The 24,035-nt window shown below is 52.6% G+C and overlaps 1 protein-coding gene across 2 annotated transcripts in view; it reads right to left on the reverse strand.

Annotated features, from left to right (window-relative positions):
• Positions 1-4,106: 4,106 nt before the first annotated feature.
• The window catches only part of SAPCD2 (suppressor APC domain containing 2), a 30,553-nt gene continuing 10,624 nt past the window's right edge, over positions 4,107-24,035 (reverse strand). For both annotated transcript variants that reach the window (XM_076056090.1, XM_076056091.1), the window contains exons 4-8: positions 22,815-22,981; positions 13,706-13,825; positions 13,059-13,160; positions 12,278-12,394; positions 4,107-11,487 (exon numbers count right to left, since the gene is read on the reverse strand). In XM_076056090.1, the coding sequence (XP_075912205.1) occupies positions 11,353-11,487; positions 12,278-12,394; positions 13,059-13,160; positions 13,706-13,825; positions 22,815-22,981 (641 nt within the window). In that variant the 3' untranslated portion in view covers positions 4,107-11,352. The remainder of the gene's footprint in view (positions 11,488-12,277; positions 12,395-13,058; positions 13,161-13,705; positions 13,826-22,814; positions 22,982-24,035) is intronic.

Raw genomic sequence — 24,035 nt, forward strand, 5'->3', positions numbered from 1 at the left:
TAGGGTTCAGTGTTAATCACTGAGACTTCCACAGGGTTCAATGTTAATCACTGAGACTCCCACAGGGTTCAGTGTTAACCACTGAGACTCCCATAGGGTTCAGTGTTAATCACTGAGACTCCCATAGGGTTCAGTGTTAATCACTGAGACTCCCATAGGGTTCGGTGTTAATCACTGAGACTTCCATAGGGTTCAGTGTTAATCACTGAGACTCCCATAGGGTTCAGTGTTAATCACAGAGACTCCCATAGGGTTCAGTGTTAATCGCTGAGACTCCCACAGGGTTCAGTGTTAATCACAGAGACTCCCATAGGGTTCAGTGTTAATCACTGAGACTCCCACAGGGTTCAGTGTTAACCACTGAGACTCCCATAGGGTTCAGTGTTAATCACTGGGACTCCCATAGGGTTCAGTGTTAATCACAGAGACTCCCATAGGGTTCAGTGTTGATCACTGAGACTCCCATAGAGTTCAGTGTTAACCACTGAGACTCCCATAGGGTTCAGTGTTAATCACTGGGACTCCCATAGGGTTCAGTGTTAATCACAGAGACTCCCATAGGGTTCAGTGTTAATCACTGGGACTCGCAGAGGGTTCAGTGTTAATCACAGAGACTCCCATAGGGTTCAGTGTTAATCACAGAGACTCCCATAGGGTTCAGTGTTTATCACAAATGCTCCCATAGGGTTCAATGTTAATCACTGGGGGCTCCCACAGGCTTCAATGTTAATCACTGGGACTCCCACAGGGTTCAGTGTTAATCACTGGGGGGATCACATGGGGTTCAGTGTTAATCACTGAGACTCCCACAGGGTTCGGTGTTAATCACTGAGACTCCCATAGGGTTCAGTGTTAATCAATGAGGCTCCCATAGAGTTCAGTGTTAATCACTGAGACTCCCATAGGGTTCAGTGTTAATCACTGAGGCTCCCATAGGGTTCAGTGTTAATCACTGAGACTCCCATAGGGTTCGGTGTTAATCACTGAGACTCCCATAGGGTTCAGTGTTAATCACTGAGACTCCCATAGGGTTCGGTGTTAATCACTGAGACTTCCATAGGGTTCAGTGTTAATCACTGAGGCTCCCATAGGTTCAGTGTTAATCACTGAGACTCCCATAGGGTTCGGTGTTAATCACTGAGACTCCCATATGGTTCGGTGTTAATCACTGAGCCTCCCATATGGATCGGTGTTAATCAATGACACTTCCATAGGGTGCAGTGTTAATCACTGAGGCTCCCATAGGGTTCGGTCTTAATCACTGAGACTCCTATAGGGTTCGGTGTTAATCAATGAGACTCCCATAGGGTTCAGTGTTCATCATTGAGACTTCCACAGGGTTCAGTGTTAATCACTGAGACTCCCAGAGGGTTCAGTGTTAATCACTGAGACTCCCATAGGGTTCAGTGTTAATCACTGAGACTCCCATAGGGTTCAGTGTTAATCACAGAGACTCCCATAGGGTTCAGTGTTAATCACTGAGACTCCCATAGGGTTCAGTGTTAATCACTGAGACTCCCATAGGGTTCAGTGTTCATCACTGAGACTTCCACAGGGTTCAGTGTTAATCACTGAGGCTCGCATAGGGTTCAGTGTTAATCACTGAGACTCCCATAGGGTTCAGTGTTAATCACTGAAACTCCCATAGGGTTCAGTGTTAATCACTGAGACTCCCATAGGGTTCAGTGTTAATCACAGAGACTCCCATAGGGTTCAGTGTTAATCGCTGAGACTCCTTCAGGGTTCGTGTTAATCACAGAGACTCCCATAGGGTTCAGTGTTAATCACTGAGACTCCCACAGGGTTCAGTGTTAACCACTGAGACTCCCATAGGGTTCAGTGTTAATCACTGGGACTCCCATAGGGTTCAGTGTTAATCACAGAGACTCCCATAGGGTTCAGTGTTAATCACTGAGACTCCCATAGGGTTCAGTGTTAACCACTGAGACTCCCATAGGGTTCAGTGTTAATCACTGGGACTCCCATAGGGTTCAGTGTTAATCACAGAGACTCCCATAGGGTTCAGTGTTAATCACTGGGACTCCCACAGGGTTCAGTGTTAATCACTGAGACTCACATAGGGTTCAGTGTTAATCACAGAGACTCCCATAGGGTTCAGTGTTAATGACAAATGCTCCCATAGGGTTCAATGTTAATCACTGGGGGCTCCCACAGGCTTCAATGTTAATCACTGGGACTCCCACAGGGTTCAGTGTTAATCACTGGGGGGATCCCATGGGGTTCAGTGTTAATCACTGAGACTCCCACAGGGTTCGGTGTTAATCACTGAGACTCCCATAAGGTGCAGTGTTAATCACTGAGACTCCCATAGGGTTCAGTGTTAATCACTGAAGCTCCCATAGGGTTCAGTGTTAATCACTGAGACTCCCATAAGGTTCGGTGTTAATCACTGCGACGCCCATAGGGTTCAGTGTTAATCACTGAGACTTCCACAGGGTTCAATGTTAATCACTGAGACTCCCACAGGGTTCAGTGTTAACCACTGAGACTCCCATAGGGTTCAGTGTTAATCACTGAGACTCCCATAGGGTTCAGTGTTAATCACTGAGACTCCCATAGGGTTCGGTGTTAATCACTGAGACTTCCATAGGGTTCATTGTTTATCACTGAGACTCCCACTAGGTTCATTCTTAATCACTGAGGCTCACAGAGCCAGACTAATGCTCCCACAGGGTTCAGTGTTAATCACTGAGACTCACAGAGCCAGACTAAGGCTCCCACAGGGTTCAGTGTTAATCATTGAGACTCACAGAGCCAGACTAAGGCTCCCACAGGGTTCAGTGTTAATTACTGAGACTCACAGAGCCAGACTAAGGCTCCCACAGGGTTCAGTGTGAATCATTGAGACTCACAGGGCCAGACTTAGGCTCCCACAGGGTTCAGTGTTAATCACTGAGACTCACAGGGCCAAACTAAGGCTCCCACAGGGTTCAGTGTTAATCACTAATGCTCATAGAGCCAGACTAAGGCTCCCACAGGGTTCAGTGTTAATCACTGAGACTCACAGAGCCAGACTAAGGCTCCTGCAGGGTTCAGTGTTAATCACTGAGACTCAGAGAGCCAGACTAAGGCTCCCACAGGGTTCAGTGTGAATCATTGAGACTCACAGGGCCAGACTTAGGCTCTCACAGGGTTCAGTGTTAATCACTGAGACTCACAGGGCCAAACTAAGGCTCCCATAGGGTTCAGTGTTAATCACTGAAACTCACAGAGCCAGACTAAGGCTCCCACACGGTTCAGTGTGAATCATTGAGACTCACAGGGCCAGACTTAGGCTCCCACAGGGTTCAGTGTTAATCACTGAGACTCACAGGGCCAAACTAAGGCTCCCATAGGGTTCAGTGTTAATCACTGAGACTCACAGAGCCAGACTAAGGCTCCCACAGGGTTCAGTGTTAATCACTGAGACTCACAGGGCCAAACTAAGGCTCCCACAGGGTTCAGTGTTAATCACTGAGACTCACAGAGCCAGACGAAGGCTCCCACAGGGGTCAGTGTTAATCATTGAGGCTCACAGGGCCAGACTAAGGCTCCCATATGGTTCAGTATTAATCACTGAGACTCATAGAGCCAGACTAAGGCTCCCACAGGTTTCAGTGTTAATCACTGAGACTCACAGAGCCAGACTAAGGCTCCCACAGGGTTCAGTGTTAATCACTGACGCTCACAGAGCCAAACAACGGCTCCCACAGGGTTCAGTGTTAATCACTGAGACTCACAGGGCCAGACTAAGGCTCCCACAGGGTTCAGTGTTAATCACTGAGACTCACAGGGCCAAACTAAGGCTCCCACAGGGTTCAGTGTTAATCACTAATGCTCATAGAGCCAGACTAAGGCTCCCACAGGGTTCAGTGTTAATCACTAATGCTCATAGAGCCAAACTAAGGCTCCCACAGGGTTCAGTGTTAATCACTAATGCTCATAGAGCCAGACTAAGGCTCCCACAGGGTTCAGTGTTAATCACTGAGACTCACAGGGCCAGACTAAGGCTCCTCCATGATGCTGTGTCTTCTTGCCTTCATAGAAATATCAGAACACGGAACCTTGAGCCAACAATGACATAATGATTCAATGCCGAATGCGGATTTGACTAAGCATTGTATTTGCGTCGTAAAAAAAACGAACGTCAGACGATCATAACCACGAACAATTATAATAACGACGAAGTATTGCATCGGTTACTGCTGTTAATTGACAAGAGGTTACATAAGCGTAAGTTAAAAGGACGTTACATGAACGATGATAATTAAAACGAAAAACGTAAACATCACAGATCGGAGGGGAAATAATACGGTGGTGGGGTGGCGATGCAGCAGTGGTCGACTACGCCTGTGCCTCACAGCAACAAGGGGCTGGGTTTGATTCCTGATACGAGTGCCTCTCTGCGTGAGGAGTTTGTATGTTCTACACCTGTTCTGCAGAGTGAGTGAGTGGAGTTTGTACGATCTCCCCCTGTACTATAGAGTGAGTGGAGTTTGTATGATCTCCCCCTGTCCTACAGAGTGGAGTTTGTATGATCTCCCCCTGTTTGACAGAGTGTGTGGAGTTTGTATGATCTCCCCCTGTTCTAAAGAGTGAGTGAGTGGAGTTTGTGTGATCTCCCCCTGTTCTACAGAGTGGAGTTTGTGTGATCTCCGCCTGTTCTGCAGAGTGAGTGGAGTTTGTATGATCTCCCCCTGTTCTGCAGAGTGAGCGGAGTTTGTGTGATCTCCCCCTGTTCTGCAGAGTGTGTGGAGTTTGTATGATCTCCCCCTGTAATACAGAGTGAGTGGAGTTTGTATAATCTCCCCGTGTCCTACAGAGTGAGTGGAGTTTGTATGATCCCCCCCTGTTCTACAAAGTGAGAGAGTGGAGTTTGTATGATCTCCCCCTGTTCTGAGAGTGAGTGAGTGGAGTTTGTATGATCTCCCCCTGTTTGACAGAGTGGAGTGGAGTGTGTATTTTCTCTCCCTGTTCTTCATGGGTTTGCTCCGTGTTCTCCAGGTTCCTTCCCATGGCCAAACAAAACAACCTCCAATGTAACCGGTACCGTCCCAGAGATTCCAAACGGGGCATGAACCTCCCAAAAAAAACGTTGCTTTCTCGGGCAAGCGAGTCATCGCATTGGCCACAAAAAAAAACGCGATGATAAATCACGGGGAAATGCATTTACAAGAATCCATGCTTAGAGAGAATTAAAAAAAACGTGCTCGAAACAAATCTAGGGGCATTAAAGAATAACAGCGGGCACGCGCGGCCGTCGATGGCGAGGGGTCGAATTCGCACCGCGTCGTTAGCGATCATCGCCACCGCGCTCGCTGAAGGTGCCGATGCATTCAGGGAAGTCGTGGACTCTGTAGACGCGACTGAGCACAATTCTGCGAGTCGCTTATAAACCGCTTTGCCGTTCCTTATCGCCAATTACGGACTCAGACCACTGTCCTATCATCTCGTAGAGTCCCTGGCTGGCCACGTAATAATATGCTACACGGTGGCAGTGGGGGTCGCAAAATGCCGATTTATTACTAACAAACCCCAATGATCCCATCGAAATTAGAGATTTCGATCGGATCATTGGGGGGCGGGGGGGGCACGTGCCACCCCCCCCCTGCGTGGTGGGGGGGGGGCACGCGTGGTGGGGGGGGACACGAGTGGTGGGGGGGCCACACGTGGTGGGGAGGCCAGGCGTGGTGGGGGGCAGGCGTGGTGGGGGGGCCAGGCGTGGTGGGGGGGCCAGGCGTGGTGGGGAGGCCACGAGTGGTGGTGGAGCCACGAGTGGTGGGGGGGCCACGAGTGGTGGGGGGGTCACGAGTGGTGGGGGGGTCACGAGTGGTGGGGGGGTCACGAGTGGTGGGGGGGTCACGAGTGGTGGGGAGGCCACGCGTGGTGGGGAGGCCAGGCGTGGTGGGGAGGCCACGAGTGGTGGGGGGGGGGCACGAGTGGTGGGGGGGCCAGGCGTGGTGGGGAGGCCACGCGTGGTGGTGGGGGGGGGCACCGCTTGAGTCGCATCACTGCCGGCGGCCTCGTCGCCCCACGTGACCTCTGCAGCGCAGCGCGAGACTTTCGCTCCAGCGGCCGCTTCCGTCGCAGTCGTGTTGGGTTTCTGGCGCCTTGTTTACTGATCTGTCGGACGGGCGGCGGCCGGGCAGTCACAGTCCGGGCAGTCTGGGTAGTCTGGGTAGTGTGGGCAGTCTGGGTAGTGTGGGCAGTCTTAGTAGTGTGGGTAGTGTGGGCAGTCTGGGTAGTGCGGGCAGTCTGGGTAATCCGGGCAGTCTGGGTAGTGCAGGCAGTCTTAGTAGTGTGGGTAGTGTGGGCAGTCTGAGTAGTCTGGGTAGTGTGGGCAGTCTGAGTAGTGTGGGTAGTGTGGGCAGTCTGAGTAGTCTGGGTAGTGTGGGCAGTCTGAGTAGTCTGGGTAATCCGGGCAGTCTGGGTAGTGCGGGCAGTCTGGGTAATCCGGGAAGTCTGGGTAGTGTGGGCAGTCTTAGTAGTGTGGGCAGTCTGGGTAGTGTGGGCAGTCTGAGTAATCTGGGCACTCTGGGTAGTGCGGGCAGTCTGGGTAGTGCGGGCAGTCTGGGTAGTGTGGGCAGTCTGGGTAGTGTGGGCAGTCTGGGTAGTGTGGGCAGTCTTAGTAGTCTGGGCAGTCTGGGTAGACTGGGTAGTGTGGGCAGTCTGGGTAGTGTGGGCAGTCTGGGTAGTCTGGGTAGTGTGGGCAGTCTGGGTAGTGTGGGCAGTCTTAGTAGTCTGGGCAGTCTGGGTAGACTGGGTAGTCTGGGTAGTGTGGGCAGTCTTAGTAGTCTGGGTAGACTGGGTAGTGCGGGCAGTCTTCGTAGTGTGGGCAGTCTGGGTAGTGTGGGCAGTGTGGGTAGTGTGGGCAGTGTGGGCAGTCTGGATAGTGTGGGCAGTCTTAGTAGTGTGGGTAGTGTGGGCAGTCTGGGTAGTCTGGGTAGTGTGGGCAGTCTGAGTAGTCTGGGTAGTCTGCCCGGATTACCCAGACTGCCCAGTCTGGGTAGTTCGGGCAGTCTTCCTAGTCTGGGCAGTCTGGGTAATCTGGGCAGTCTTTGTAGTCTGGGCAGTCTGGGTAGTCTGGGCAGTCTGGGTAATCCGGGCAGTCTTCGTAGTGTGGGCAGTCTTAGTAGTGTGGGCAGTGTGGGTAGTCTGGGCCAGTTGCCCGCGGGGGTGGTTAGCAGTGGGTGGCCCCTCGCCACACCGACGCTGCGACGTCGCTGACATCCGACCAACGACCAATGACTGAGCGATTAGCCGGCGGCGGGCTTCTGTGCTTCGTGGCAAAAAAACAACAAAACTCACGCCGGTCCGCCGTTCAAACGTCGGACCTCGACACCATGCCCGCGAACAGCGGAGCGGCAATGGCGACGTTGTATTGCGCAACATGATTAGGTGTTATATTACAGACAGAAGGGAGCGGGAGGCTGGGACAGAGGCAAACAAGATGAAGAGATTTTTGATTTAAAGCTTTCGTGACTGCAGGGATTCATATTCTTGGTTCTTTCGGTAAAGTCACCACGTTAGAAGGGAAACAATAAAATAAAAAATATATAAAACAATGAAATTCTCACGACGTTTCGACTGCAACACAAGCAATCATCATCAGGTGTTTCGACTGCAACACAAGAAATCATCATCATCAGGTGTGAAAACCACACCTGGTGCTGATTGCTTGTGTTGCAGTCGAAACGTCGTGAGAATTGTATTGTTTTATATTTTTATTATTTTATTGTTTCCCTTCTACGTGGTGACTTTACCGAAAGAACCAAGAAGATGAAGAGAGAGAGAGAGAGGAGGGGAGGGGGTCATCGTTCATCAGGACGAGCAGCAGGGAGAGAGGAGGATGGGGAGGATGAGGAATGACTGGGCCCCAACATCTCGGGGTTGATGAAAGGGTGGCGGTTTTTTTTTACTTGACCGTTAACCAGGGTAAGCGACCCTGGGTAAGCGACCCGCAAGCGATAGCTCAACGAAGTGTCTCATCATCATCGTCGTCGTCGTCCTCGTCATCGCCGTCGACGCTTGCGGAAAAGAAAAAATAACGGAGGGACGTGGAGGAAAAAAAATATCCCACGTGACCACGGGGAGAGAGACGCGGAAACTCCAAATATACAGCAGCAGCAGCAGGCGTCGTCAGTCGGGATCGAACCCACGACCTCCTGTACACCAGGCGAGGGAGTTAACATCTCATAGCCACCATGACGATGATGATGATAGACGCGGAAACTCCAAATATACAGCAGCAGCAGCAGGCGTCGTCAGTCGGGATCGAACCCACGACCTCCTGTACACCAGGCGAGGGAGTTAACATCTCATAGCCACCGTGACGACGATGATGATGAGAGACGCGGAAACTCCAAATATACAGCAGCAGCAGGCGTCGTCAGTCGGGATCGAACCCACGACCTCCTGTATACCAGGCGAGGGCGTTAACATCTCATAGCCACCGTGACGATGATGATGATGAGAGGCACGCGAAACTCCAAATATACAGCAGCAGGCATCGTCAGAGTCAGGACCTAAACCCACGACCTCCTGTACACCAGGCGCCACCATGGCGATGATTATGATGATGACAGAGATGGAAGAGTGGGGAGGGAGGGAGGGAGGAGCGAGCAGCAAAAGAGATCCGCACAGAGGGGTCTGTTTTCACAGTGGGCGGCGGCACGGAGAGGGGGAGGAGCTCGGAGTGGGCGGGGCAGGCGGGGGGAGTGGCCACACAGGAGTAACGTGGGTTCACACGAGGCTTGAGCCGATCTGCATAGCGTACACCCCGTGGCGCGTGTTGTTTGCAGCCGAACGGTTCCATGCACAGGGGTTTTGCCGAAGGGGCACGTGCTACGTAAGGACGCGGAGTAGTGCCGTTTCACACGTGCGGGGGAGCTGAGTGGGGGGCGGGACCGTCGTCAAAGTCGCCGCAATTCGAGCTGAGAAGATCGACCGCTGCGGAATCGGTAACTACGGGGGGGAGACCAATTGTCAAGAATCCATCTCACGACCTTCTCAGCAACGACACCACAGTTATACGGAGCATGCCATTTGCGATTTAAGCGGGGGGGGGGGGGGCATGGATTATACCATTCGAGATGCGGGGTGGAGGCATTCATTTTGCGTGCATCGAGCGACATGCATTAGGCTCGCTCGTGGCCCATTAGCGAAGGGTGCAACCTGAACATGGAGGCAGCCTTCTTCTTACCCACAGAGTCTCAACACTGACACACACGCAGAGCCTCAACACTGACACACACACACAGCCACAACACTGACACACACAGCCTCAACACTGACACACACACAGCCTCAACACTGACACACACAGCCTCAACACTGACACACACAGCCTCAACACTGACACACAGCCTCAACACTGACACACACATAGCCTCAACACTGACACACACACAGCCTCAACACTGACACACACAGCCTCAACACTGACACACAGCCTCAACACTGACACACACACAGCCTCAACACTGACACACAGCCTCAACACTGACACACACACAGCCTCAACACTGACACACACACAGCCACAACACTGACACACACAGCCTCAACACTGACACACAGCCTCAACACTGACACACACACAGCCTCAACACTGACACACACACAGCCTCAACACTGACACACACAGCCTCAACACTGACACACACACAGCCTCAACACTGACACACACAGCCTCAACACTGACACACACACAGCCTCAACACTGACACACACACACAGCCACAACACTGACACACACACACCCTCAACACTGACACACACACACAGCCTCAACACTGACACACTCACAGCCTCAACACTGACACACAGCCTCAACACTGACACACACAGCCTCAACACTGACACACACACAGCCTCAACACTGACACACACACACACAGCCTCAACACTGACACACACACAGCCTCAACACTGACACACTCACACAGCCTCAACACTGACACACACACAGCCTCAACACTGACACACACAGCCTCAACACTGACACACATACACAGAGTCTCAACACTGACACACACACAGCCTCAACGGTGACACACACAGCCTCAACACTGACACACACACAGCCTCAACACTGACACACACACAGCCTCAACGCTGACACACACACAGCCTCAACACTGACACACACACAGCCTCAACACTGACACACATACACAGAGTCTCAACACTGACACACACAACATCAACACTGACACACACACAGCCTCAACACTGACACACACACAACCTCAACACTGACACACACACAGCCTCAACACTGACACACACAGTCTCAACACTGACACACACACACACAGCCTCACACTGACACACACACAGAGCCGCAACACTGACACACACACACACAGCCTCACACTGACACACACACACAGCCTCACACTAACACACACACACAGCCTCAACACTGACACACACAGCCTCAACATCACGACGCTACCCTCTCCACCGCGACGTTATTTTCCTTAAACTTGATTGTTGTTGTTGTTCTTGTGCTCCGATCAACAGCGGTCGGCGACGTACGGTGATGTGAAAGAAGCCCAACGTACACACACACACGTGTACAAAGCAGCGCCTGGCCCTGCTTCTGCTGCTGCTTCTGCTGCTTCTGCTGCTGCTTCTGCTGCTTCTGCTGCTGCTTCTGCTGCTTCTACTGCTTCTGCTGCTGCTTCTCCTGCTTCTGATGCTGCTTCTGCTGCTGCTTCTGCTGATGCTGCTGCTGCTTCTACTGCTTCTGCTGCTGCTTCTACTGCTGCTTCTGCTGCTTCTGGTGCTGCTTCTACTGCTTCTGTTGCTGCTTCTGTTGCTGCTTCTACTGCTTCTGCTGCTTCTGCTGCTTCTGGAGCTGCTTCTGCTGCTGCTTCTGCTGTGCTTCTGCTGCTGCTTCTGGAGCTGCTTCTGTTGCTGCTTCTGCTGCTTCTACTGCTTCTACTGCTTCTGCTGCTTCTGCTGCTGCTTCTGTTGCTGCTTCTGCTGCTGCTTCTGCTGCTGCTTCTGCTTCTGCTACTGCTTCTGCTACTGCTTCTACTACTGCTTCTGCTGCTGCTCCCGCCGCGTCGTTTCTTCTCCCCCGCGTGGCGTCGCGGCCGGGCTCCAGACGCCGCCGCCGCCGCCGCCGCCGCCAATGACAGCCGCCGCCGGTTGCGGCAACTCGTCCGTGGCGTCGCGCGGACCCTCGTCCCTGCAACGAGTTGCGCCGATATCCCGGGGCGGGATGGCGGGGGGGGTGGTGGCGGCGGTGTACAAGGCGGTAGCAGGGGGCGAGACTTGGGGCTCGGCGGGCGCGTCGCGGTGGCGAGGTCGTGCCGAGGGTCAGCGCCCGCCCCGCGGCGTTCAAATGAAGGTGGAGTCCGCGAGGAGGAGGCTGGCGTTGCCGTGGTGGCGTGAGCGAGCCTCGAACAGCTGCTGGATCAGCAGCGACTTCTCGTGCTCCAGCTGAGAGATGCGGTCACTCTTCTCGGAGACCTCCTGCGCCACGGTGGGGGGGGAGGGGGAGACGAGCGTGGAGGGTAACGCGGGGAGGCACGGGGAGACGTGGGGAGACACGGGGAGACACAGAGACACAGGGAGACACGGGGAGACGGGCGTGGAGGGTAACGCGGGGAGGCACGGGGAGATGTGGAGAGACACGGGGAGACACGGGGAGACACGGGGAGACACGGGGAGACACAGAGACACAGGGAGACACGGGGAGACGGGCGTGGAGGGTAACGCGGGGAGGCACGGGGAGACGTGGGGAGACACGGGGAGACACGGGGAGATGTGGGGTGATGTGGGGAGACACGGGGAGACACGGGGAGACACAGAGACACAGGGAGACACGGGGATACGTGGGGATACGTGGCGAGAGACAGGGAGACACGGGGAGGCGTGGGGCACGGGGGGAGACGCGCGAGCTGGAGGGAGGGGCGAGGGAGTTACACACCTGGTGGGTGGTGGTGCTGGTGGGGGGTGAGGGAGATACACACCTGGTGGGTGGTGGTGGTGGGGGGTGAGGGAGGGGTGAGGGAGTTACACACCTGGTGGTGGTGGTGGGGGGTGAGGGTGGGGTGAGGGAGTTACACACCTGGTGGGTGGTGGTGGGGGGTGAGGGTGGGGTGAGGGAGTTACACACCTGGTGGTGGTGGTGGGGGGTGAGGGTGGGGCGAGGGAGTTACACACCTGGTGGGTGGTGGTGGTGCTGGGGGTGGTGCTGGTGGTGGTGGTGGTGGGGGGTGGTGGTGGTGGTGGTGGGGGGGGTGAGGGAGCGGCTACTCACCCGTGTAAGCAGCCGGTTCTGGTCACGCAGGACGCCCAGTGCCTGCTGCAACACGCTGGCACTGGGGGCCATGGGGGCCATGGGGGGCCCGCAGCCTTCCGCTCCGTAAGTCCCGGCCTGCGTCACCCCCCACCACACCCAACAGCAACATGGCCACAGTCACAATAAAGACGACGACGACGATGATGATGATGTTGTTGTTGTTGATGACGGCGGTGGTGGTGGTAGTGATGGTCGAGCCCCGTGATGGTGGTGGTGGTGATTGGGTGAGATGTTAACTACCTCGCCTGGTATACAGGAGGTCCTGGGTCTGATCCAGACCCTGACGCCTGCTGTATACTTTAAGTCTGCGTGTCTCTCTCCCTCATCATCATCATCATAGTGGTGAGTTGTTGACTACCTCGCCTGGTGTACAGGAGGTCGTGGGTTCGATCCCGACCCTGACGACGCCTACTGCTGCTGTAGATTTGGAGTCTGCGTGTCTCTCTCTCTCATCATCATCACGGTGGCTATGAGATGTTGACTACCTCGCCTGGTACGCAGGAGGTCGTGGGTTCGATCCCGACCCTGACAACGCCTGCTGCTGTAGATTTGGAGTCTGCGTCTCTCTCATCACCATCATCATCATCACGGTGGCTAGGAGATGTTTTGTCGCTTCTGAACGAAAGATAGCTATGCAAGCAGCTCAGATGGGGGTGAGGGGGGGGGCCTCACCCATGGTGTTTAATTTATTTAAAAAAAAAATGTTTTTACAGCCGCGACGACGTCACGGCGCCGTCACCTTTGCCGACTCGGTCACCTCTGCCAGGATCCGCGTCGCCTCCTGGATCCTGTGGTAGAGCTGCCCCAGGCGGGCCGGGTTCACGTCCGCCGGGTGACCCTGCTGGCCAACGCAAAAGAACAGCGGCTGCAAGCGGTGTTGCAGCGCGGAGCAGCAGCACTGGCAAGCGGTGTTACAGCGTGGATCAGCAGCAGCAGCGGTTGCAAGCGCTGTTGCAGCGTGGAGCAGCAGTAGCAACGGCTGCAAGCGCTGTTACAGCGTGGATCAGCAGCAGCAGTGGTTGCAAGCGCTGTTGCAGCGTGGAGCGGCAGCAGCAGCGGTTGCAAGCGCTGTTACAGCGTGGATCAGCAGCAGCAGTGGTTGCAAGCGCTGTTGCAGCGAGGAGCAGCAGTAGCAACGGCTGCAAGCGCTGTTACAGCGTGGAGCGGCAGCAGCAGCGGCTGCAAGCAGTGTGGAGCAGCAGTAGCGGTTGCAAGCGCTGTTGCAGCGAGGAGCGGCAGCAGTAGCGGCTGCAAGCGCTGTTGCAGCGAGGAGCGGCAGCGGCGGGGGGCTGTGCGGCAATAAGTGGAGCTGTCTCACACCGCGTGGTGTGGAACTGCGTGGCACGGCGTGGAATGGTGGGGCGCGGTGTGACGCGGAGCGGTTACCAGGGGAGCCCCTCCGTCCCTCCGCCCCCTCCCCGTGACCTCGTCCTGGAGCCGAACCCGGGCTGAGTCGAGGGCGCGCAGAGCAGAGGACAGTGCCTCCTGCTGCTGCACTGCCTCCGCCTGCACAAGCACCACCGACAACCACGCCACAAACACCACCCCTACTATAATACATACACATGACCACCAACAACCACCACTATGACCACACACACACACACAACCACTATAATACATACACATGACCACCAACAACCACCACTATGACCACACACACACACACAACCACTATAATACATACACATGACCACCAACAACCACCACTATGACCACACACACACACACAACCACTATAATACATACACATGACCACCAACAACCACCACTATAACCACACACACACACACAACCATCACTACAACCACACACACACACATCCATCACTATAACCACACACACACACATCCATCACTATAACCACACACACACACACAACCACTAATACATACACATGACCACCAACAACCACCACTATAACCACACACACCCACACAATCATCACTACAACCACACACACACACACATCCATCACTATAACCACACACACACACATCCATCACTATAACCACACACACACACAACCACTATAATACATACACATGACCACCAACAACCACCACTATAACCACACACACACACAACCACTATAATACATGCACATGACCACCAACAACCACCACTATAACCACACACACACACAACCACTATAATACATACACATGACCACCAACAACCACCACTATGACCACACACACACACACAACCACTATAATACATACACATGACCACCAACAACCACCACTATAACCACACACACACACAACCACTATAATACATACACATGACCACCAACAACCACCACTATGACCACACACACACACACACAACCACTATAATACATACACATGACCACCAACAACCACCACTATAACCACACACACACACACAACCACTATAATACATACACATGACCACCAACAACCACCACTATAACCACACACACACAACCACTATAATACATACACATGACCACCAACAACCACCACTATAACCACACACACACAACCACTATAATACATACACATGACCACCAACAACCACCACTATAACCACACACACACAACCATCACTACAACCACACACACACACACATCCATCACTATAACCACACACACACACATCCATCACTATAACCACACACACACACAACCACTAATACATACACATGACCACCAACAACCACCACTATAACCACACACACACAACCACTATAATACATACACATGACCACCAACAACCACCACTATGACCACACACACACACACAACCACTATAATACATACACATGACCACCAACAACCACCACTATAACCACACACACACACAACCACTATAATACATACACATGACCACCAACAACCACCACTATGACCACACACACACACACACAACCACTATAATACATACACATGACCACCAACAACCACCACTATAACCACACACACACACACAACCACTATAATACATACACATGACCACCAACAACCACCACTATAACCACACACACACAACCACTATAATACATACACATGACCACCAACAACCACCACTATAACCACACACACACAACCACTATAATACATACACATGACCACCAACAACCACCACTATAACCACACACACACAACCATCACTACAACCACACACACACACACATCCATCACTATAACCACACACACACACATCCATCACTATAACCACACACACACACAACCACTAATACATACACATGACCACCAACAACCACCACTATAACCACACACACACAACCACTATAATACATACACATGACCACCAACAACCACCACTATAACCACACACACACAACCATCACTACAACCACACACACACACACATCCATCACTATAACCACACACACACACATCCATCACTATAACCACACACACACACAACCACTAATACATACACATGACCACCAACAACCACCACTATAACCACACACACACAACCACTATAATACATACACATGACCACCAACAACCACCACTATAACCACACACACAACCACTATAATACATACACATGACCACCAACAACCACCACTATAACCACACACACAACCACTATAATACATACACATGACCACCAACAACCACCACTATAACCACACACAACCATCACTACAACCACACACACACACACATCCATCACTATAACCACACACACACACATCCATCACTATAACCACACACACACACAACCACTAATACATACACATGACCACCAACAACCACCACTATAACCACACACACACAACCACTATAATACATACACATGACCACCAACAACCACCACTATAACCACACACACACACAACCACTATAATACATACACATGACCACCAACAACCACCACTATAACCACACACACACAACCACTATAATACATACACATGACCACCAACAACCACCACTATAACCACACACACACACAACCACTATAATACATACACATGACCACCAACAACCACCACTATAACCACACACACCCACACAACCATCACTACAACCACACACACACACATCCATCACTATAACCACACACACACACACAACCACTAATACATACACATGACCACCAACAACCACCACTATAACCACACACACACAACCACTATAACACATACACATGACCACCAACAACCACCACTATAACCACACACACACACAACCACTATAATACATACACATGACCACCAACAACCACCACTATAACCACACACACACACAACACAACCATCACTACAACCACACACACACACACAACCACCACTATAACCACACACACACAACCACTATAACCACACACACAACCACTACTATAACCACACACACACACAACCATCACTATAACCACACACACACACAACCATCACTATAACCACACACACACACACAACCACCACTATAACCACACACACACACAACCACCACTATAACCACACACACACAACCACCACTATAACCACACACACACACAACCATCACTATAACCACACACACAACCATCACTACAACCACACACATACACAACCACCACTATAACCACACACACACAACCACCACTATAACCAGACATACACACAAACACCACAATGGCGTGCCGTGTGATGGTTGAACCCCGTGATGGTGGTGATGGTGGTGATGATGGTGGTGGTGACAGTCATGCCCTCCCTTCTCTACGCTTGCAAAACGTGGACCCCCCCCCCCAAATGGAACATCTTTGCCAGTTAGAAACATTTAGGCTGGCCTGCCTACGATCCTTCCTGGGTTTAACCAGGCTGGATTGTGTGAGGAGCTCACAAATCCTTGAAAGATCTGGGTAAGGTCCCATCGGTGAGCTCCTCCGGCAGGCAAGGCTGCGATGGCTAGGTCATGTAGCCCGCATGCCCAGCCACCGCATGCCGAAACAGCTTTTGTTCGGCCGGATCGGGGGGGCTAAACGGGCGCGGCACGGGCTAGAGAAGAGATGGAGTGATGTGGTACAGGAGGACGTGGGGCTGAGTGGACTTGCCGATGACTGGTACCAGCGGTGTCAAGATCGGCCTCTGTCGAGGAGGCTCGTGAAGGACGCTGCTACTGGGCTGTTGGAGGCAGTCGCCCTCCAACAACAACAGAGGGCGGAGGAGCGACGCTCACAACAACGAGCGGAGCGCCGGGTGGCTAAAGCGCAGCAAGTTGGCATAGTAGGATGTACAGATGGTAGCATCTACCGATCATCTCAGTCGGTCAACCCATGGCACCTGCAGGGTCTGTCCCGTGACCTCCTGCCAGCAGAGAGCCTTCGTCATTTCACGCGATAGCCTCAAAGTGAACCTAGCCTGGTACAGGAGCCATGGTGACGTCACCGTCACTTAGTGGCGAATGGTGGTGGTATTAGTGGTGGTGATGGTGTACCGTGTGATAGTCGAGCTCTGTGATGGTGGTGATGGTGGTAGTGATGGTGTACCGTGTGATGGTGGTGTACCGTGTGATGGTGGTGTACCGTGTGATGGTAGTGATGGTGTACCTGATGATGGTGGTGTACCGTGTGATGGTGGCAGTGTACCGTGTGATGGTGGCAGTGTACCGTGTGATGGTTGAGTCCTGTGATGGCGGTGATGGTGTACCGTGTGATGGTGTACCGTGTGATGGTAGTGGTGTACCTGGTGATGGTGGTGTACCGTGTGATGGTGGTGTACCGTGTGATGGTAGTGATGGTGTACCGTGTGATGGTGGCAGTGTACCGTGTGATGGTCGAGTCCCGTGTGATGGTGGTGTACCGTGTGATGGTGGTGGTGGTGTACCATGTGATGGTCGAGTCCCGTGATGGTGGTGATGGTGTACCGTGTGATGGTAGTGTACCGTGTGATGGTGGTGTACCGTGTGATGGTGGTGATGGTGTACCGTGTGATGGTCGAGTCCCGTGATGGCGGTGATGGTGTACCGTGTGATGGTGGTGTACCGTGTGATGGTGGTGTACCGTATAATGGTGGTGTACCGTGTGATGGTGGTGTACTGTGTGATGGTGGTGTACCGTGTGATGGTGGTGTACCGTATAGTGGTGGTGTACCGTGTGATGGTGGTGTACCGTGTGATGGTGGTGTACCGTGTGATGGTGGTGTACCGTGTGATGGTGGTGTACCGTGTGGTGGTAGTGATGGTGTACCGTGTGATGGTGGTGTACCGTGTGATGGTGGTGTACCGTGTGATGGTGGTGTACCGTGTGATGGTGGTGTACCGTGTGATGGTGGTGTACCGTGTGGTGGTAGTGATGGTGTACCGTGTGATGGTGGTGTACCGTGTGATGGTGGTGTACTGTGTGATGGTGGTGTACCGTGTGATGGTAGTGATGGTGTACCTGGTGATGGTGGTGTACCGTGTGATGGTGGCAGTGTACCGAGTGATGGTCGAGTCCCGTGATGGTGGTGATGGTGTACCGTGTGATTGTAGTGATGGTGTACCGTATGATGGTGTACCATGTGATGGTGGTGTACCGTGTAATGGTGATGGTGTACCGTGTGATGGTGGTGATGGTGTACTGAGTGATGGTCGAGTCCCGTGATGGCGGTGATGGTGTACCGTGTGATGGTGGTGTACCGTGTGATGGTGGTGTACCGTATAATGGTGGTGTACCGTGTGATGGTGGTGTACCGTGTGATGGTGGTGTACCGTGTGATGGTGGTGTACCGTATAGTGGTGGTGTACCGTGTGATGGTGGTGTACCGTGTGATGGTGGTGTACCGTGTGATGGTGGTGTACCGTGTGATGGTGGTGTACCGTGTGGTGGTAGTGATGGTGTACCGTGTGATGGTGGTGTACCGTGTGATGGTGGTGTACCGTGTGATGGTGGTGTACCGTGTGATGGTGGTGTACCGTGTGATGGTGGTGTACCGTGTGATGGTGGTGTACCGTGTGGTGGTAGTGATGGTGTACCGTGTGATGGTGGTGTACCGTGTGATGGTGGTGTACCGTGTGATGGTGGTGTACCGTGTGATGGTAGTGATGGTGTACCTGGTGATGGTGGTGTACCGTGTGATGGTGGCAGTGTACCGAGTGATGGTCGAGTCCCGTGATGGTGGTGATGGTGTACCGTGTGATTGTAGTGATGGTGTACCGTATGATGGTGTACCATGTGATGGTGGTGTACCGTGTAATGGTGATGGTGTACCGTGTGATGGTGGTGATGGTGTACTGAGTGATGGTCGAGTCCCGTGATGGCGGTGATGGTGTACCGTGTGATGGTGGTGTACCGTGTGATGGTGGTGTACCGTATAATGGTGGTGTACCGTGTGATGGTGGTGTACTGTGTGATGGTGGTGTACCGTGTGATGGTGGTGTACCGTATAGTGGTGGTGTACCGTGTGATGGTGGTGTACCGTGTGATGGTGGTGTACCGTGTGATGGTGGTGTACCGTGTGATGGTGGTGTACCGTGTGGTGGTAGTGATGGTGTACCGTGTGATGGTGGTGTACCGTGTGATGGTGGTGTACCGTGTGATGGTGGTGTACCGTGTGATGGTGGTGTACCGTGTGGTGGTAGTGATGGTGTACCGTGTGATGGTGGTGTACCGTGTGATGGTGGTGTACCGTGTGATGGTGGTGTACCGTGTGATGGTAGTGATGGTGTACCTGGTGATGGTGGTGTACCGTGTGATGGTGGCAGTGTACCGAGTGATGGTCGAGTCCCGTGATGGTGGTGATGGTGTACCGTGTGATTGTAGTGATGGTGTACCGTATGATGGTGTACCATGTGATGGTGGTGTACCGTGTAATGGTGATGGTGTACCGTGTGATGGTGGTGATGGTGTACTGAGTGATGGTCGAGTCCCGTGATGGCGGTGATGGTGTACCATGTGATGGTGTACCGTGTGATGGTGGTGATGGTGTACCATGTGATGGTGGTGATGGTGTACCATGTGATGGTGTACCATGTGATGGTGGTGATGGTGTACCATGTCATGGTGGTGATGGTGTACCGTGTGATGGTGTACCGTGTGATGGTCGAATCCCGTGATGGTGGTGATGGTGTACCGTGTGATGGTAGTGATGGTGTACCGTGTGATGGTGGTGATGGTGGTGATGGTGTACAGTGTGATGGTGGTGATGGTGGTGATGGTGTACCGTGTGATGGTGGTGATGGTGTACCGTGTGATGGCGGTGATGGTGTACTGAGTGATGGTGTACCGTGTGGTGGTGATGGTGTACCGTGTGATGGTGGTGTACCATGTGATGGTGTACCGTGTGATGGTGTACCGTGTGATGGTGGTGATGGTGTACCGTGTGATGGTGGTGATGGTGTACTGAGTGATGGTGTGCCATGTGATGGTGGTGATGGTGTACCGTGTGATGGTGTACCGAGTGATGGTCGAGACCCGTGATGGCGGTGATGGTGTACCGTGTGATGGTGGTGATGGTGTACCGTGTGATGGTGGTGTACCATGTGATGGTGTACCGTGTGATGGTGTACCGTGTGATAGTGGTGATGGTGTACCGTGTGATGGTGGTGATGGTGTACTGAGTGATGGTGTGCCATGTGATGGTGGTGATGGTGTACCGTGTGATGGTGTACCGAGTGATGGTCGAGACCCGTGATGGCGGTGATGGTGTACCATGTGATGGCGGTGATGGTGTACCGTGTGGTGGTCGAGACCCGTGATGGCGGTGATGGTGTACCGTGTGGTGGTGTACCGTGTGATGGCGGTGATGGTGTACCATGTGATGGTGTACCGTGTGATGGTCGAGACCTGTGATGGCGGTGATGGTGTACTGTGTGGTGGTGTACCGAGTGATGGTGGTGATGGTGTACCATGTAATGGTGTACCGTGTGATGGTAGTGATGGTGTACCGTGTGATGGTGTACCGTGTGATGGTGTACCGTGTGATGGTCGAGACCCGTGATGGCGGTGATGGTGTACCATGTGATGGTGTACCGAGTGATGGCGGTGATGGTGTACCATGTGATGGTGGTGTACCGTGTGATGGTGTACCATGTGATGGTGTACCGAGTGATGGTCGAGACCCGTGATGGCGGTGATGGTGAACCGTGTGATGGTGTACCGTGTGATGGTGTACCGAGTGATGGTGTACCATGTGATGCTGTACCGAGTGATGGTCGAGACCCGTGATGGTGGTGATGGTGTACCGTGTGATGGTGGTGGTGGTGTACCGTGTGATGGTGTACCGAGTGATGGTCGAGACCCGTGATGGAGGTGATGGTGTACCATGTGATGGTGGTGTACCGTGTGATGGTGTACCGAGTGATGGTGTACCGAGTGATGGTCGAGACCCGTGATGGCGGTGATGGTGTACCGTGTGGTGGTGTACCGTGTGATGGTGTACCGTGTGATGGTGTACCGTGTGATGGTGGTGATGGTGTACCTGGTGATGGTCGAGACCCGTGATGGCGGTGATGGTGTACCGTGTAATGGTGTACCGTGTGATGGTGTACCATGTGATGGTGTACCGTGTGATGGTGGTGATGGTGTACCTGGTGATGGTCGAGACCCGTGATGGCGGTGATGGTGTACCGTGTGATGGTGTACCGTGTGATGGTGTACCATGTGATGGTGTACCGTGTGATGGTGGTGATGGTGTACCTGGTGATGGTCGAGACCCGTGATGGCGGTGATGGTGTACCGTGTGATGGTGTACCGTGTGATGGTGTACCGAGTGATGGTGTACCGAGTGATGGTCGAGACCCGTGATGGCGGTGATGGTGTACCTGGTGATGGTCGAGACCCGTGATGGCGGTGATGGTGTACCATGTGATGGTGGTGTACCGTGTGATGGTGTACCGAGTGATGGTGTACCGAGTGATGGTCGAGACCCGTGATGGCGGTGATGGTGTACCGTGTGATGGTGTACCGTGTGATGGTGTACCGTGTGATGGTGTACCGTGTGATGGTGGTGATGGTGTACCTGGTGATGGTCGAGACCCGTGATGGCGGTGATGGTGTACCGTGTGATGGTGTACCGTGTGATGGTGTACCATGTGATGGTGTACCGTGTGATGGTGGTGATGGTGTACCTGGTGATGGTCTAGACCCGTGATGGCGGTGATGGTGTACCGTGTGATGGTGTACCGTGTGATGGTGTACCATGTGATGGTGTACCGTGTGATGGTGGTGATGGTGTACCTGGTGATGGTCGAGACCCGTGATGGCGGTGATGGTGTACCGTGTGATGGTGTACCGTGTGATGGTGTACCGAGTGATGGTGTACCGAGTGATGGTCGAGACCCGTGATGGCGGTGATGGTGTACCTGGTGATGGTCGAGACCCGTGATGGCGGTGATGGTGTACCGTGTGATGGTGTACCGTGTGATGGTGTACCGTGTGATGGTGGTGATGGTGTACCGAGTGATGGTCGAGACCCGTGATGGCGGTGATGGTGTACCGTGTGATGGTGTACCGTGTGATGGTGTACCGTGTGATGGTGTACCGTGTGATGGTGGTGTACCGTGTGATGGTGTACCGAGTGATGGTGTACCGAGTGATGGTCGAGACCCGTGATGGCTGTGATGGTGTGCCTTCTGTGCTCTCTCCTTGCTGAGCTCTTGCTCCTTCGTGGTTCAGCCTCGCACAGCGCCGCCATCATCGCCATCGCCGCAGCCGTGCTGCTGTCACTGTGAGAGCGTCCCATCACTCTCATCGCGCCTGTCAACAACATCAAGAACATATCCTTAGCTCTTTCGGTAAGAATATGAATTACTGCAGTCACGAAAGCTTTAAATCAAAACATGAGCAACATCAACATCACCGTCGACATGATCATCACCATAACTATCAATACGATCACCATCATCACCATCAAACTCATCATTGCTATCAACATCACCATCATCACTATGAACATGATCGCCATCATCACCATCGCTATCACCATCGCTATCACCATCGCTATCAACATCACCATTATCACCATCATCACTATGAACATGATCACCATCATCACCATCAATATCACCATCACTATCAGCATCACCATCACCACCACTATCAACATCACCACCACCATCATCACTATCAACATGATCATCACCATCATCACCATCAACAAGATCATTACTAACAACATCACCACCATCCTCACTATCAACATCACCACCATCATCACCATCAACATCATCACCATCATCACCATCAATCTCATCATCGCTATCAACATCACCATCATCACCATCATCACTATTAACATGATCACCATCATCACCATCAATATCATCATCACTATCAGCATCAACATCACCACCATAATCACTATCAACATCATCGTCACCATCATCACTATCAACAAGATCATCACTAACAACATCACCACTATCCTCACTATCAACATCACCACCATCATCACCATTGACATCACCACCATCACCACTATCAACATTACCGCCATCATCACCATCAACATCATCATCACCATCATCACCATCAACATCACCACCATCACCACTATCAACATCACCATCATCACTATCAACATCACCACCATCACCACTATCAACATCACCATCATCACTATCAACATCACCACCATCACCACTATCAACATCACCACCATCATCACAATCAATATCATCACCATCATCACTATAAAAATCATCATCACCATCAACATCACCATCATCACCATCTACATCACTACCATCATCACCACCATTATCAACATCACCATCATCATCGCTGTGCTGATGTATCTATGACAGTGACC

The sequence above is a fragment of the Petromyzon marinus genome, chromosome 74 (assembly GCF_048934315.1).
Source record: "Petromyzon marinus isolate PM22_M1 ecotype Great Lakes invasive population chromosome 74, UKy_Petmar_22M1.pri1.0, whole genome shotgun sequence".
NCBI classification, from domain to species: domain Eukaryota; kingdom Metazoa; phylum Chordata; class Hyperoartia; order Petromyzontiformes; family Petromyzontidae; genus Petromyzon; species Petromyzon marinus.